The 15,916-nt window shown below is 33.0% G+C and overlaps 1 protein-coding gene across 1 annotated transcript; it reads right to left on the bottom strand.

Annotated features, from left to right (window-relative positions):
- Window positions 1-6,743: 6,743 nt before the first annotated feature.
- LOC149583100 (uncharacterized) lies at window positions 6,744-11,070 on the bottom strand. The gene is made up of 7 exons (XM_089864068.1): window positions 11,042-11,070; window positions 10,877-10,958; window positions 9,302-9,646; window positions 9,089-9,178; window positions 8,735-8,830; window positions 8,006-8,614; window positions 6,744-7,007 (listed from the first exon to the last, which is right to left on the bottom strand). The coding sequence occupies exons 1-7, from the start codon at window positions 11,068-11,070 to the stop codon at window positions 6,744-6,746; spliced, it is 1,515 nt and encodes a 504-aa protein (XP_089720194.1).
- Window positions 11,071-15,916: the final 4,846 nt, after the last annotated feature.

Genomic DNA, 15,916 nt, shown 5'->3' with positions numbered 1-15,916 from the left:
AAGGGCATCTGAACAACTCATATTTTACATCAACATATCAGTACGCTTTTAAAAAGCATCTTTAAAAATGTTAAAGGTGATTTAACAAAGAAACCCCTCCCCCCTTATAGGAGACAAAAATTACTGTTTTTCTGGCAACTAGGCTATTATAAATTCCCAATTTGAAAGTCCTAGGATTAAATGTATATGAACACTTTTTAAAAATGGAATCTTTCACTTGAGAGATTATCAAAATTATTATAGGCATTCTACATTAATGTTAGACTTTTAAGTCCATCCTTCACGTATGATTGTCTTTGAAAATTTCATTAATCTCTTCAATGATCCCATAGTGAATCTTACATTCACCACTGAATTGAAAATTTTACGCGAACAAATCACTAATTATTTTAAAAACCATTCTCGAGACAAAAATTAAATTTTCCTTCGAAAGCTACGAATAAAACCTTATAAAATACGCAACTATTAGCTTCTACTTGGAAACCAAAAAATATTACTAGAAAAAAAATTTTATAATACAATTTATAATAACAAATCAACCATGGGAATTTATGCCCAAATTAAAGGCTTTAAATAAATTTAGCTATACCAAACCAAAAGTGTACATAAAATAAATCTTTTGTGCATTAACAGAACATCATCATACGTGTTTAAAGCTTTTAAAATACTCAAAAAACTAAATATTCATAATGTTATTTAATGATTCACAAGGAATTATTGATCAAAAGTTAACTTCAAAATTCCAGATAATGTTATAATTATTTATTAAAGAACTCTTTTCTTGAATAAAATTATTGACCATAATTTTTATAGTTATTAAATTACTGTACTCAAGACCTAAATGGCTGACAACACGTAATTTCACGATTCATTTCATAAGTATAAATAAATAGTTATTTCCAATGCTTAATGCTAAAGCTAAGCAGTTCCATTGCCTGCCCTAACACGGTGCCTAATATTCTACCCTACAATTTTTCAATACCAAAGTCAGAAACGAACTAGAAGTCAACACGAGGGCGGACCTTAAAGTAGCTTATGCCAGCTTTTTCAAAAATACACAAAAAAGAAAATCTCTAACAGTACCAAAGTAGCGATGTTGCACTAAACTTGCGCCTGTTATTGCTTTCAAATTATTATCAAATTGCCCCATTTAGAACGATATTACTAAATTGGATGTTTTTCTACCAAAATATTGCTACCTTTCCCAAATTATTGGTAGTTAGTTTATTTATAGTCACGTTTACCACAATTTGCCTATTTCACCAACTGCCAAAATAAGACATACTTTAAAGTCATTTATGTTGAACGTGAAAGTTAAAGGCCCGTTCGCAAAAGGCTCTTTTAGCTCATGCTGATTGCTGAGAGACTAGGCGGAGTTCGCTTTCGGCGTCTTCCATGACTGTTCTCAAAAGAGCTTACGCGGGTTTCATACGGGCGAACGCTGGTAGCAGAGGCTGATTGTTGGAGTCAGCCTCGATCTATCGTTGCTAGATATATAGCTGATCAGCGTTATTTCTTGTCGTCTCCTACAGCGCACAGAAGCGAACTTTTAGTGCTAGTCCGGTTAACATGTCTTTAAAACAAAAAAGAAGCCGAAAAGGCTATAAAAGCTGAACAGAGAGCGAAATTTATTTAATATTTTCCTTTGACTTTTGTCTGTTTTAACAATATCTTTTCTTCAATAAGATCAAAACTTTAGCTTGATTTCCATCTTCGCATAATTCTTTTTTAAATCTTATATTTTTGAACATGTCCTGTATTTTCCTATAATTTGATGAAAGGTCTTAAAATATCCGATATATTTGACTATGTCGAAGTTTTCGTATAGTATAGCATCTATTTTATCGCAATCACATTTGACTAGAAACCGAAATTGCCGAGCTTTCTTTGCTTGCCCAGATTTCTTTATATTTAATTTTAACTAAGTTCGTCTTTTCAAAGTATAGTATTTTTTTCTTAGGAGATTTTTCCACATAATTTACGCCAAAATGATGCTCTACATTAGCAATTTTATTCCTATACTTGCCTATAAAAACACAATTTTTCTCCTATAAAATCCTATTTTTCATGTAAGGAATTTATAAGTTTTGGCTGCCCTCCCTGTGTTCTTCCTCTATTTTTTTGACGCCAGTGATTAGATTCAAGAAGCAGCGCGAACAAACCAGCGTTTATGAGAACGAATTCGCGGAAGTTGAAGCTGACGCTGTAATGCAGACGCTTATCGAGTAAATTGGAAGCGGGAACTGCATTCTGTTCCATCAGCAATCAGCTTCAGCTATAAGCGCCTATGCGAACGGGCCTTGATGAGAGCAATATCCGTATTTAAATGTTGTTGGAACAATGCCATTAAAACAGTCTCTAAGAATGATCTGCGTGGGAACATCTGGTATATTTTTGGTCAACCCCCATCGGGAATTAATTAATAATGCCGATTCTATGGTGTGAGGGAATACGCGATGAAATAATGGCTAAAATCAACCCCGGTTTCAAAATTAAAATAAATTAATAAACAATTAAGACTGAAGTTGCAGATATTAGTCAAAAATGTCTTGATTAGAATCAAGACTTAAAAAAGTATCGATAAGACTGAGGTTATCACTTGACTTAAGGTTCAGATATTAATTTTTCTTTTTAATTGAAACTTAAAGGCATGCTTAAGAAAAAACAACGTTCCATTACCGTTTTACGTTGAAATAACTTATTTTACAGGTAATCAATTTCAAAAATTTACTTATCTCGGGTTTTCGGGCACAATTCCATTCCCCCAAAACATTTTATCATTACATTAATCACTTTTGAGAGATAACGTGTCAAAATAATCTTTAAAACAAAAGAAAACTGATTGAGCGGTCTGTTTAGCCATGACCAAAACTTTCAAATCAGTGTTGCCAATTGATGTTAGAATGTGGATTTTCCCACTTCCATTTTAAAATTTCACTCATTACCCGCACCCCATTTTTTACAGTCATATTTATCTGGACTCATTTATCCTACTAAGCTTAATATGGAATATCACTCCGCATGGCTTTGACAATATGTACAAATGCTCCAAATTGCTATAAAGCTTAAAAATTCTCAAAATAAACTTTCTTTCTTTTTCAGTGCCAAACTTAAAATCACCGAATTTATTTCAAAATGTCGCTTGAAATTATTAAACCGTACAAAATTTTCGAAAATACACTAATTTTAATTGCAGTCTGCACTAATAACCCTTTAACAGGAAAATTCCGACATTTGATCGATTTCGGATAAATATTACCTTTTCCCCACAGAGGCTGACATCAAACCTTAATTTCCCACGATGTGAGAAATTACCCACACATTGGCAACACTGCTTTGAAAAGTTACAACAAGCACCCTTTCGAGACATGTCCAGAACAAATTAGTGCTTAACCCGCTAATAGTACGACCACGGAGAATTGATGTAAACTGTAGTTGAATTATCATCATGTGCGACAAGCGGCACTGAATAGTCTCTAACTATTGTTTGAAAGTAGAGAGAGAAATAGGTGAGTAGCATTAATCATGTCCTGAGCTATGAGAATGAACAGTATTACTGTTGACTGAAGTACACTAGACATTACATCATTTTGCATAACCACGAGTAAAAATCTAACTGTCCCTACTTAATTTTCCGCCATTGTTTTCAACTGTTTCACTGCGAAGCATGTTGGGCACAAATGGGGGAACCTATTAAAACTCAAAGTCATACACGTACTCTCTCAAAAGTGATTAATGTAATGATAAAATGTTTTGGGGGAATAGAATTGTGCCCGAAAACCCGAGATAAGTAAATTTTTGAAATTGATTACCTGTAAAATAAGTTATTTCAACGTAAAACGGTTATGGAACGTTGTTTTTTCTTAAGCATGCCTTTAAGTTTCAATTAAAAAGAAAAATTAATATCTGAACCTTAAGTCAAGTGATAACCTCAGTCTTATCGATACTTTTTTAAGTCTTGATTCTAATCAAGACATTTTTGACTAATAGTTAGAAGTAGAATCGATAAAAAAATCACTGGATTTTCCACTTCACCCTCCCTTGGAGAAATGAAGCGTATTGACCGAGAAGCTCATCACAAGCGCAACTCACCTACATTCCAAAAAAATAATTTTTTTATCTCTTTAAGGGGGGATATTTTTAAGGAGACCCAGCTTTCCGAGGCAGACTTTAGTTTGGGCCGAGAAAATATGTTAGAAGAAAAAAAATTTGGGCGATCAACTGCCGTTTACTGTACTGTAAATACGTTCGGCTTCGCCTTGGGATGCTAACTTTTATGAACCCTCGAGATGAGACGTTCGTCAGCGCGAACCTGACACACAATACCCTCACTCTTAAGGTGGTGAGATACCTCCTTGATGTTGATGATCTCCTTGTGACATTGATTATGCTCGAAAGAAAGAACATTATACTAGTTGTTTAATATCCATGAGATTAGTACATATATTCTAATGATTAGAAATCAAATATTCTACATTCGGATTAGTGGGATTATTGGAAAATCCCAGTAACTAGAAATCCGCCATTTCGCTGTTTTTAAAATGCATTGGCGCGTATTAATTGAATGGGAATTATATACAATGGCTATTCAGTTGAACTGGAGGATACCCAAATGATTGATTATTGAACCCAAATTGAATTTCTTATAAATTAGCCATAAGAAAATTATTCCTAAAATGTAATCCTTATTCCAAAAAGAGTAAATTAAGGTTAAAGTAAATATTTTTGTGTTTCGGGTAAACAAAATAGATGGCGTTGAAACTCGTCTTTTGACGGTGTTGCCAGAATATATTTTTGTTTGAATTTTACGCTCGAAACAACTGGAATTTACAATCCTTAGCCGTGATTGACAAGGGACAACAATAGACCATGAAATAAACTAAAGAAGTTGCCCGGTCGTGCAAGGCCGAAAAGGTTTTTTTCCAAAAGGGGGTTGCAAGAGGGGTGAATGTTGTTACGACGCTGGTGCTATCTAGAAAGTAAAATAATATATTTTTATTAGGAACATAGGCCAACAATCGTCGGCTTCATCAATTTAGAATGTTTTTACACCTAGGCTTAGCGTCTTTTCAAGAAGTTGACAACTGTTTTTAGAATATTAAACTTTATATTATCAGTGACCGGTGTAATTTAATTAAAATAGTATCAAATTGAGTGTGAAAGGTGGTTCACGATGTTGTGTCAAGAATTGTCGTAGTTTATCGCGTAACAATCGCGAATTGGTGAACAACAAAATTGGTTTTTATAAATTTCCAAGTGATGAAGCTCTATGAAAAGAATGGGTGGCTAGAATTCAGCTTAGCTTCGATTCTGCTAATTCGGAAGGTATTAAATCTGAGAAAAGTAAAAGGTTTGAAGCTAAGAAGTATAGTGTGGTTTGTGGCCTTCACTTTAACACAACTGGCAAAAAGAACTACGACGATAGGGTACCTGTATACATTAATGGGCAGATTCTTTCGAAAACCACTTTTATTTCGAATATCGTCACTCTTGACGCCATTTAAATTGGGGCAGAAACTGAGGTGCCTCTTCCATCGGTTGTGGAAATTACGAAGAGTGATATAACAATTGGAAAATCACACCAACGGAAGCAAGATGTTCACTCAAGTAAGATATTGCTAGAAGAGTTTTCCCGAAGATGTAAATATAAATTCATTGCTTTGGAATTTAATATAACTAGATCATACATATTAGTAGTGTAACCCCGCACTTCGTACCTCCGTAGGTGTAGAATGTAGGTGTAGAGTGTAGGTGTAGAATGTCAAGGTCACAGTGTCAATGCCCTTTGCCACGCCCCCTTGGGAAACTCGCGCGCGCCCCGTGCGCCCCCTCGCGCCCCCTCGCGGGAAAACATTGCGCGGGAATCTGGCAGTCCTGTCTACAACTGTCTCTGTGACGTCATTGGCGGGAAAATCTACAACTGTATCTGTGACGTCATTGATAAGAGACGAGAATGGATAGCTTTAAACGTACATTGCCAAGGGTTAATGATAGGTTGGAAGTTGCGCAATCCATTGTAATATTTAGTTTGACTCAAAATTTCAACCTTTTTTCCAGGAGTTTATTTTGATTATGGTATTGTTTTAATGGTAATTAAAAGGTCCACGTAAAAGCGTAATTAATATATAAGAAATTCATCTTAGACGTAATAGTAGAAAGCGTAATTAGCCTCTGAAAATCAAAGTGTTACTGGTGTGTTAGCGTCTATTTGTAAGCCTTGGCTATGTGACGTCATTGATAAGAGACGAATGGAAGCTTTAGTACATTGCCAAGGGTTAATGATAGGCTGAAAGTTGCGCCATCCATTGTAATTTTTAGTTTGACTCAAAATTTCAACCTTTTTTCAAGGAGTTTATTTTGAATATGGTATTGTTTTAATGGTAATTAAAAGGTACACGTAAGAGCGTAATTAATATATAAGAAATTCATCTTAGACGGAATAGTAGAGTAGAAAAAATGCTTGTCAATTAATTGTAAAGAAAAACAGAAAATATTGTGTTTTACTGTGTTTTATTGTAGTTTTATTGTACCTTAGTGTGTTTTATTATGGTATAGTGTAGTTTTAGAGTGTTTTATTGTACTTTTAGTGTATTTTACTGTGTTTTGGTGTGGTTTTATTGTACTTTTAGTGTATTTTATTGTGTTTTACTGTGTTTTGGTGTAGTTTTATTGTGTTTTACTGTGTTTTGGTGCGTTTTTATTGTAGTTTTAGTGTATTTCAGTGTATTTTGTTGTAATTTAAGTTAATCGTCAGGGGTTTGAGGTTCTACTACAGGAGTCGTGTCCGTTGTGGATGTAGAAGGGTTAGGGGTTTGAGGTTCGACTACAGTATGAGAGTTAGCACTCGTGTCTGTTGTGGATGTAGAGGCCACTTCAGGTGGTAAGGGCAACCCCTGACTTTGATGCTGTGATATTATCCATTGACGGTGTTGCTCTTCCAATACGAAGGGTATTTCCTCAATCGGGTCAGGTGCTCCTTCACGAATTCTCGGGCTGACCCGCGCTATCTGTAAATTTCTCCATGACGGGTGTTTTTCGTACAATTCCTCATTTTCTTCTTTTATTTTAATATTATATAATTTGTTTAAAATTTCCTAAAGTAATATTTAATTATTAAATTCTAAGACACAATTATCTTTATTTCGGGCAATTTAGGAAACTATCGAAAATTGGTTTTAAAAGTTTTTCAGTTTCTTTAATACGCTGTTTAAACCTCATGTTATTATATAGTTCGCTGTTATATCGATCTTCCAACGGTATTATATGTACAGTTATTATATGTGAAAAACTAATTAACAATTTTTTATTTTTTTGGTTATTTACACAAAGATGATTTTCTCTCATCAGGTAAAGTTCTTGCGAATAGCTCTTTGTTGGTGTTTAGGTTATTGGGAGAACCAATATTATCTAAAAGAACTAATTAACAGACTGAAAATTAACTAGTCTTAATATACTTTTGTTGGTTATTTTGTAAATGAATAAACTTTGAGACTTTATTTGCAAGAAATAGTTTATTTTAGCAAGGATAAAATTAAATGAACTTCTCGCGTTGGAGGTAATTTCGAGAGTGATTCTAAAAAAGTCCATTAGCAAGAGACGCGGGACCCCATAGGTCACGTGTCCGTTTTTTATCTTAGAACAGCAGAGGTTTTTTAAGCTGTTACCTTATTTACATATATTCTTTTTTACATTAATCTTTTTGTTAATTTTAGACTATACATTATTAATTATTATGATTATTTGATTTTTAATTCTAAAATAATTTTCATGGGTCCGCTTTAAAACCAAAAGGCAAAGTGTCCCAACCTTTAATTACACGTTTGTTAAACGTAAATCCAAAGCTTTTTTCTAGTTTTCGACTTAAAAGAGTGATTGACGTTTTATTTCGAATGACGTTGAAAGGAACGTCCACTTTTAGACGTTTGGATTTATTTTTTATAGAGTCCACTATAGCTTCAAAGTTTATAATTTTCTCGTTAACACGATTAAGGCAAATTCCTTTAACCTTCACGACAGATTGACCGTCCGTAGTTCTGTAACCGTAACTCTTGGGCCCATTTGAAACAAACTCTGTAATTGTAGCGTCCCCTAGTTCGTTAACCCAACATCCTAAATTGTTACCCGTGGGGGGTTTAAAATCGTTTTCCCCCGCCACAAATAAAACGCTATCCGTATCTGTGTATAAGACTCTTTTACCCAATTTATGCAAGGTCTCGAATAAGGTTAATCTTCCGTAACACGAAACGAAACAAGCCACATACGGATTTCCTTTGAAATATGTTGGTGCAAATTCATCTTTGTTTTTGTACGATAATAAGCACATTTCTTCATTAATTGGTCTTAAATCTACCAATTCCTTTGTGTCATCAGATAAGATACGTACAAGTTCTGTGCACTCGTTAACAATTAGTGTTTTGGTTTTGTTTGTATTCATACCAAAACGACCCCAAAGACTGTTGAGACAAATCTTTGAAATAGCTCTCAGCGCTGGGTTATGGACTACTTCATCCATCTTGACACTAATACCTTCAGATTCATAAATCGATTCAATATATTTTGGTTTTTGCTCGGCAGTTTTAACGGAAGACGGATAGCCGGAATTAGCTTGTTTTATCTTCAAAAAATTGTTAACATAACCTCCAAATAGTCCATCGTTAACATGTTTTTCATACTGAAATGTCTCGTCGAAATGATGTACTTCGTATATTTTTATAATTTTATAACCCATTTCTACGGCTTTGTAAATTTCAGGCGAGGGCCAAATACCCGAAATAATTCGTTCCTTGTCAGAATGTTGACACGCTTCATTATTTGATTCAAGGGCACATGACTTACACAGGGGGAAAAACAATTTTCCATTAAACCTGTATGGTAAAACTGGGATATATAGATCAGTCGGGGGCAAGAGTTCACACGATATTATACCAAAATAGGCATTTTTTTCATAGTTAAAGTTACTATTTAAAATTTTGGGATGTCCTTTTGGGTAGATTCCGTATTTATTGACAGCGGGATAGAGTGACATGAGGTCGTAATAATAAAATTTTTCGTTTTTTGCTTCATCCGGTTTATGATATAATTTGAATACTTCTGTCCTTCCACCGTATAAAGCCGACCTGGCTAATATTGGTGAAGGCACCTCTACAGTTTCGCAAAAGGTACTACAAGCGATATTTGTCTTTAACAAATTTTCAAACTCGCATTCCCACATTATTATATACTTTGCATTGGGGTGTAACTTTTTTATAAATTCTATTCTATCCAGGCCCTTTTCGTAACAGTTTTTATTTGTATCATTTACTAAACTGTTCCATTCACTACCTTTTAAACATTTCGGACAACCGTGATACACGCAACCATTAAACTCTAGGATAATTTCAGGATCCTTTGAGTAACCATCAACTAAATAAGGTCCAATTCTTTTTTCTCCTTCAGGAGATAGGGCTGTCTGTATTTCTACCTTCATTTCTTTACTAACCCAAGCCAACCACTTGATAGCTTTACTACTTTGGTTGAATGATCCACGATAACCCGGACTAGGTACTACACCCAATGTATTTTTTTCTAAATATTTGTGTAAAAACACGTTAGTACAGGCCCCCGATATTGTAATAGCTCCGCAATGAAGAGGATCTAGACCCGATGCCTTTTTGTAAAGTTCTCTAAATTTTGAAATTCCTTTTTGTAAAACTACCACATCTTGTACAGCGTATTCCTCTAATTCGGTCATTATTTTGTACGTGGATTTTTTACCTTTTTCACTGTACCATAAATCAAAGGCCTGTCGGTCCTTTTCATTCATAAATTCAGGTTGAAATACGGCTTTTTCAGGTAACGGACCTTCATAGTTTAAAGTGTCCTCTTTTAAGAAAATATAAGGAAAAAACTGTTTTTTGTAACTACCCATTTGAAAAGTTTCTGTAAAGGCTCTCAAAGGAAGCGCCACGAATGAATAACTACAAATAAACCTAAAATTTTGATTTTTAATAAAGAGAGCTAGAATTTTAGAGCCGTCGAATATGACGTCTGGTTTTACATGGTTATTAATTAACCAATTTAATATAAAATACGAATCAAAACCTTTAAAATTGTGGGCCACTATAGTCAAATTTTCAAATTTAGGTTTACTTATTTTTATTCGTTTATTGTTCCTTGTATAAGATGTCTCATCTTCTGTTTGGGTCAGATATTTCATAAACTTATCAACACAATCAAAACCTCTAAAAATTTGATAATCGTATTCGGTATCATTAATTTGCATGGCCGAAACTAATAGAACTGGGGTATGTTTAGAGTGCATATCAATAGTTTCACAGTCAAAATAACAAAATCTAGTTTCTTTAAAAGTATCATCAAGGGGTTGAACGTAACACATTTTGGGAGGGTGCTCAATTTTACATCTAGAACAAGTTGTAAGACATTTATGTTTGTCATCGCGAATTTCTTTGCAACATTTTAGGCACCGTTTAATTTTTAAACAAGTGTCATTTTCTATGTGAAATTGGAAACATTCAGGCCCTTTAAAGTATCTATTACAGTTTTGGCAGCGAGATATTTCAATCTGAGGGTCTTCGTGAAAGGTCTCAGAGTAACAACGCCAACATTTGGTTTTTTGATTACAACATTTGTGTTTTTTTGCGTCATTAAATTTAGTAAACGTTGTTAAACACGTATTGCAATACGACATGGCCCCAAACATACTGGCTAAACTTTTAATGACGTGCATGTGTTGATCTATTTGTAATAAAAAAAAATTTTTCTCCGAAAACATTTCACCTTGATAAACCTTTTTGAAATTATCATTAGCACTGAAAATAACTATTTGGTACTCGGGTTGCAATACTTTTTGAAACATTGAAATTTTGTCTAAACTAACGGGACCAATAGGCACATTAGCCTTGGCATGAAGCTTTAACGCTTCTTCTTTTTGCAAAGGTCTATAACCTAGTTGTATACGTCTATAACGATTAAAATCAAAAGTCAAAGTACTAAGCTTTTGTTTCTTTAAATATGTTAAATCAGCAACCATCGTCCCGCAAACGATTGCTCTTGATACGCATAGTTCATCATCGTTAATTATGGGTAAAAATGTCCTTCCTTTCTGAATATATTTGTCGAGAGCTATCATCGATCTATTTTTAACAGATCGACGACCTGATATTGGTACATTAACATTTAAAAATATAGCGTCGAGCCTGACATCACCCTCGAGAAAAAAATTTCGCCGGCTTTGACTTACTTGACTAATGGCAGTCATTAATCTTTCAGCCGTTAGCTCATTTAGGGCCATAAATTTTAAATTTATAGCATTTTCCAGAAAGTCAGACCTAACACAAAATCTAACGCTATTGTAACCTTGAGAAGATTCTAAAATTGTATCTATAATGGATTGAAAGATTTTTATCAATTGTTCATATACTTCTGTCAATTTGAGCATATGAAGGTCTTTAAAAATAATTTTATATTCAGAGGCTAAACAGTTGAACTTTCGAGAGACAGTTTGGTTAACTTTTGATAATTCGTAAAACCTTTTAGGATTAAAATAGGAAAGATCCAAAGGCTCTTCTTCGGATGATGACATGTTTTCGATTTGATCTTAGGCTCGACTCGAGATAAAACTCTTGACGTATACCTAGGAAACAAACTAAAATATCTAAAATAATACACACTATAAAGTTCTAAAATAAAAAGTATTAATTTTCTAAAAATACGTTTTAAAAATTCTTTATTGTTTAAATTTACAAATTTCTTACTCAGTTACAGGTATTTTCCTTAAAACTTTATCTATAAGACTGACAACCTCTGGTATTTCATCAAACTTTAAATTTAATTGTTTTTCGCGCATTTCCCCCCTATATTTTGTCAATAAATAACCCGTATCTTTAAAATTTTCCAGTTCCAACATTCCTGGGAAGCATAGGGTCTGTTTTATGATACCGCATGGTTTGCTTAAATTTTTTTTAACTTCTTCTATCACGTCTATCGAAATACATATTCCATATATAAGGGGTTTTTTAAAAGCGTATCTTCTAATATCTACATATAATTTATTGTTTAATTTAACTAATTTTACACCGATATTGTCGCTCTCGTTAAATTTAATTTCGATAGTTTCCCACGTTTGATTTGCCGTCTAAAGACAATAATGATACATTTGGACATGCAGTTTTTAAAAACGTGGAAAATTAAAAAAATCTTACCATGTCTAAAGGCATCGAGAGAATTTATTTTATGGTCGAGAGATATTGGCTCAAGTGATTGTACGCCGCGACTTGCGGGGTTATATACTATATCTAAAGCGGTCTACGTATCACGTTAAAATAAGTACATTTTGAACTATCATAGATGTAAAAAAATCTTGTTTCCGTTTTACAAAAACAGCTGTTAGTCATAAGAGCGAAAAATATATTATAACCTTGACGTCATACGTATATTTCGAATTACCTTTGACGCCAACCTTGTTTTCGCTTTATTAAAACGCCTGTTAATTATAACGAAGCAAAATATAACACGGTATAGGCGCTATATTATTCACCTTCAGGTATAACGAATCCTTGGGTCCTATAATAAAACTCACCAAAACACAGTAAAACACAATAAACCACTCTAAAACTACACTATACCACTATAAAATATACTAAAAGTACAATAAAACTATAATAAAACACTCTAAAACTACACTATACCACTATAAAATATACTAAAAGTACAATAAAACTATAATAAAACACTCTAAAACTTCACTATATCACGATAAAATACACTAAAAGTACAATAAAACTATAATAAAACACAGTAAAACACAATAAAACACTCTAAAACACAATAAAACACTCTAAAACTACAATAAAACACTCTAAAAGTACACTATACCATAATAAAATACACTAAAAGTACAATAAAACTACAATAAAATACAGTAAAACAAAATAAAATACACTAAAAGTACAATAAAATACAGTAAAACACAATAAAATACACTAAAAGTACAATAAAACACAGTACAACACAATAAAATACACTAAACGTACAATAAAACTACAATAAAATACAGTAAAACACAATAAAATACACTAAAAGTACAATAAAACTACAAAAAAACACAGTAAAACACAATAAAATACACTAAGGTACAATAAAACTATAATAAAACACAGTAAAACACAATAAAACACTCTAAAACACAATAAAACACTCTAAAACTACAATAAAATACACTAAAAGTACAATAAAACTACAATAAAACACAGTAAAACACAATAAAATACAATAAAAGTACAATAAAATACACTAAAAGTACAATAAAGCACAGTACAACACAATAAAATACACTAAACGTACAATAAAACTACAATAAAACACTCTAAAATACAATAAAACACTCTAAAACTACAATAAAACACTCTGAAAGTACAATAAAATACACTAAAAGTACAATAAAACTACAATAAAATACACTAAAAGTACAATAAAATACAGTAAAACACAATAAAATACACTAAAAGTACAATAAAACACAGTACAACACAATAAAATACACTAAACGTACAATAAAACTACAATAAAATACAGTAAAACACAATAAAACACTCTAAAACTACAATAAAATACAGTAAAATTACAATAAAATACACTAAAAGTACAATAAAATACAGTAAAACACAATAAAATACACTAAGGTACAATAAAACTACAATATAACTACAATAAAATACAATAAAATACACTTAAAGTACAATAAAACTATAATAAAACACAGTAAAACACAATAAAACACTCTAAAACTACACTATACCACTATAAAATACACTAAAAGTACAATAAAACATTTAAATTGCAATAAAACTGCAATAAAACAGTCTAAAATTCACTTAAATTAAAACAAAACACACTAAACTACAGTAAAACATGTTTACACTAGACCGCCAAGAAGAAAAACATTGAATTTTTTGAAAGTTATTTATTAGCCTTAGTTTTCCCTGGTTTGTACGAACCATGAATTAAACCTCGTTCAGATAGACAGTTGTTTAAATGGTAAAAAGATAAGGTTTGAAAATAGGCTTATATTAAAGAAAGTCTGCGAAATACTTATTCGCGAAATAATTATTCGCGTCATTGGATCTCATGTGATAATGAACTTCATGAAACATTAAACTGTGAGTGTTATCACACAAACACTCGGCTAACCTGCAAATCTGCATGGCCTTGAATATATAATGCGTAGCTGTGTCGTTTTCATCACTATAATTTTTCCTTATGGTTTTGTTAGTTTTATATACCATAAACATACACATATGAAGAGCTAAGTTAAGAACTCTTATGTACTGGTATGGGCAATGAAATTCGAATCCACCGTAATAAAAGGTACGAAATTTATATCCCTCCTCATTGCGAGGATGGCAACTACCTAACTGACAAATATTTGAGGTTCCATACATTTTGTTCGGTGTTAGGTGTACGTTAAATTCGTGGATACTATCCCCAGTGAATTCTTTCAATTTGAATTGATGAACCTTGTTATTTATGATACATGGAAACTGTCTAGCAAACATGTCAATTAATGACCCTGGGGGTAATTGCACTGTAGAAGTTAGTAATCTGTACATTGCTAAGTGTTTCAATCCAAAATTTATATTAGGACCATTAACGTATTGCCATATATAACCTTCACCATCGGCTATATTATAGACTTCATTCGGTGAGGGGTTTATTAGTAAATACCCCGTTTCGGGATCTGTAGTCCTTTCGGATTTTCCGTAATCTTTATCCCATCCGATAGCACCAAATTTTTCAATTCGTCTTAAGTTGTTTCGTCTAACGACGGCTTCTAAAGTAATGGGTGAATTCATTCTACAATCCTCACTACAGCAGATAGGTTAGGAAGGGGTGTCCGGTGTATTGTCAGTTTCGGAGAACGCTTTTGATTCGTCCCTGATGGTGTCAAAATTAACCATATACTCTAACTGTTAGTTATAAGAGAGCAAAATATATTTTCTATACGTATATTTCGAGTTATCTTTGACGTCAACCAACCTTGTCTTTGCTTTATAAAAGCAACTGTTAGTTATAAGATATAAAAATATATTTCCAATTATCTTCGACGTCAACCAACCTTGTTTTCGCTTTATAAAAGCAACTGTTAGTTATAAGATATAAAAATATATTTCCAATTATCTTCGACGTCAACCAACCTTGTTTTCGCTTTATAAAAGCAACTGTTAGTTATAAGATATAAAAATAGATCCTTTACAAAAGTAACCTTGGTTCGCTTGTTAAGGACTCTCGTTAAGGGGATTCGAACTCGTGATACATAGAACAACGAGTTTAAAGGCAGATACGTTAACGAGCGAGCCAATGTTACTTGAGGGTGTATTCGGTTGATGACTATAGTACCGTGGATTTATTAATATAATATGATTCTTTCCCCTGGTGACGAAAAGTATATCTACTGAATAACCAATGTAGTTTTTGCTAACGCATTAGTCGAAAAAATCGTTTAGTTCTAGTTCTTGATAATATGTCTACTGATAAAATGAAACCTTATCCGACTGGATGTTATCAATGCGGCGGAAGCCTTATTGAGTTTCCAGATCACGCCGGACAAACGTTTTATTGCGATGGAGATCTCGATTGTCCTTTAAGACATCACACTGTTTTTGTAACAAAAAATAATCACATACACCCGATAGAAGAAAAATTTCAACCTTTGAGTCCGGATAGAGTGTGTTTAGTATGCGGTACGTATTCGTCAGCGAAGGACGCTCGTAACGCCGAATGTTCCGAAGAAGGCACAACTTGTCGGTTTACGGCTAAATCCGTTATAAAAGCGAGAGGCACCACGACCGTACACTGTAAAATTTGTTTTTTTTTGGCATTTAAAAAACACCAAATGCGACACGAAAAACCGTTGCTTCAA

Source organism: Phalangium opilio, unplaced genomic scaffold, assembly GCF_054372755.1.
Source record: "Phalangium opilio isolate 3A_F unplaced genomic scaffold, DU_Popi_V2 ptg001628l_1, whole genome shotgun sequence".
NCBI classification, from domain to species: Eukaryota; Metazoa; Arthropoda; class Arachnida; order Opiliones; family Phalangiidae; genus Phalangium; species Phalangium opilio.
The sequence above is the reverse complement of the archived record's forward strand: the minus strand, read 5'-3'. Positions and strand labels throughout refer to the sequence as shown.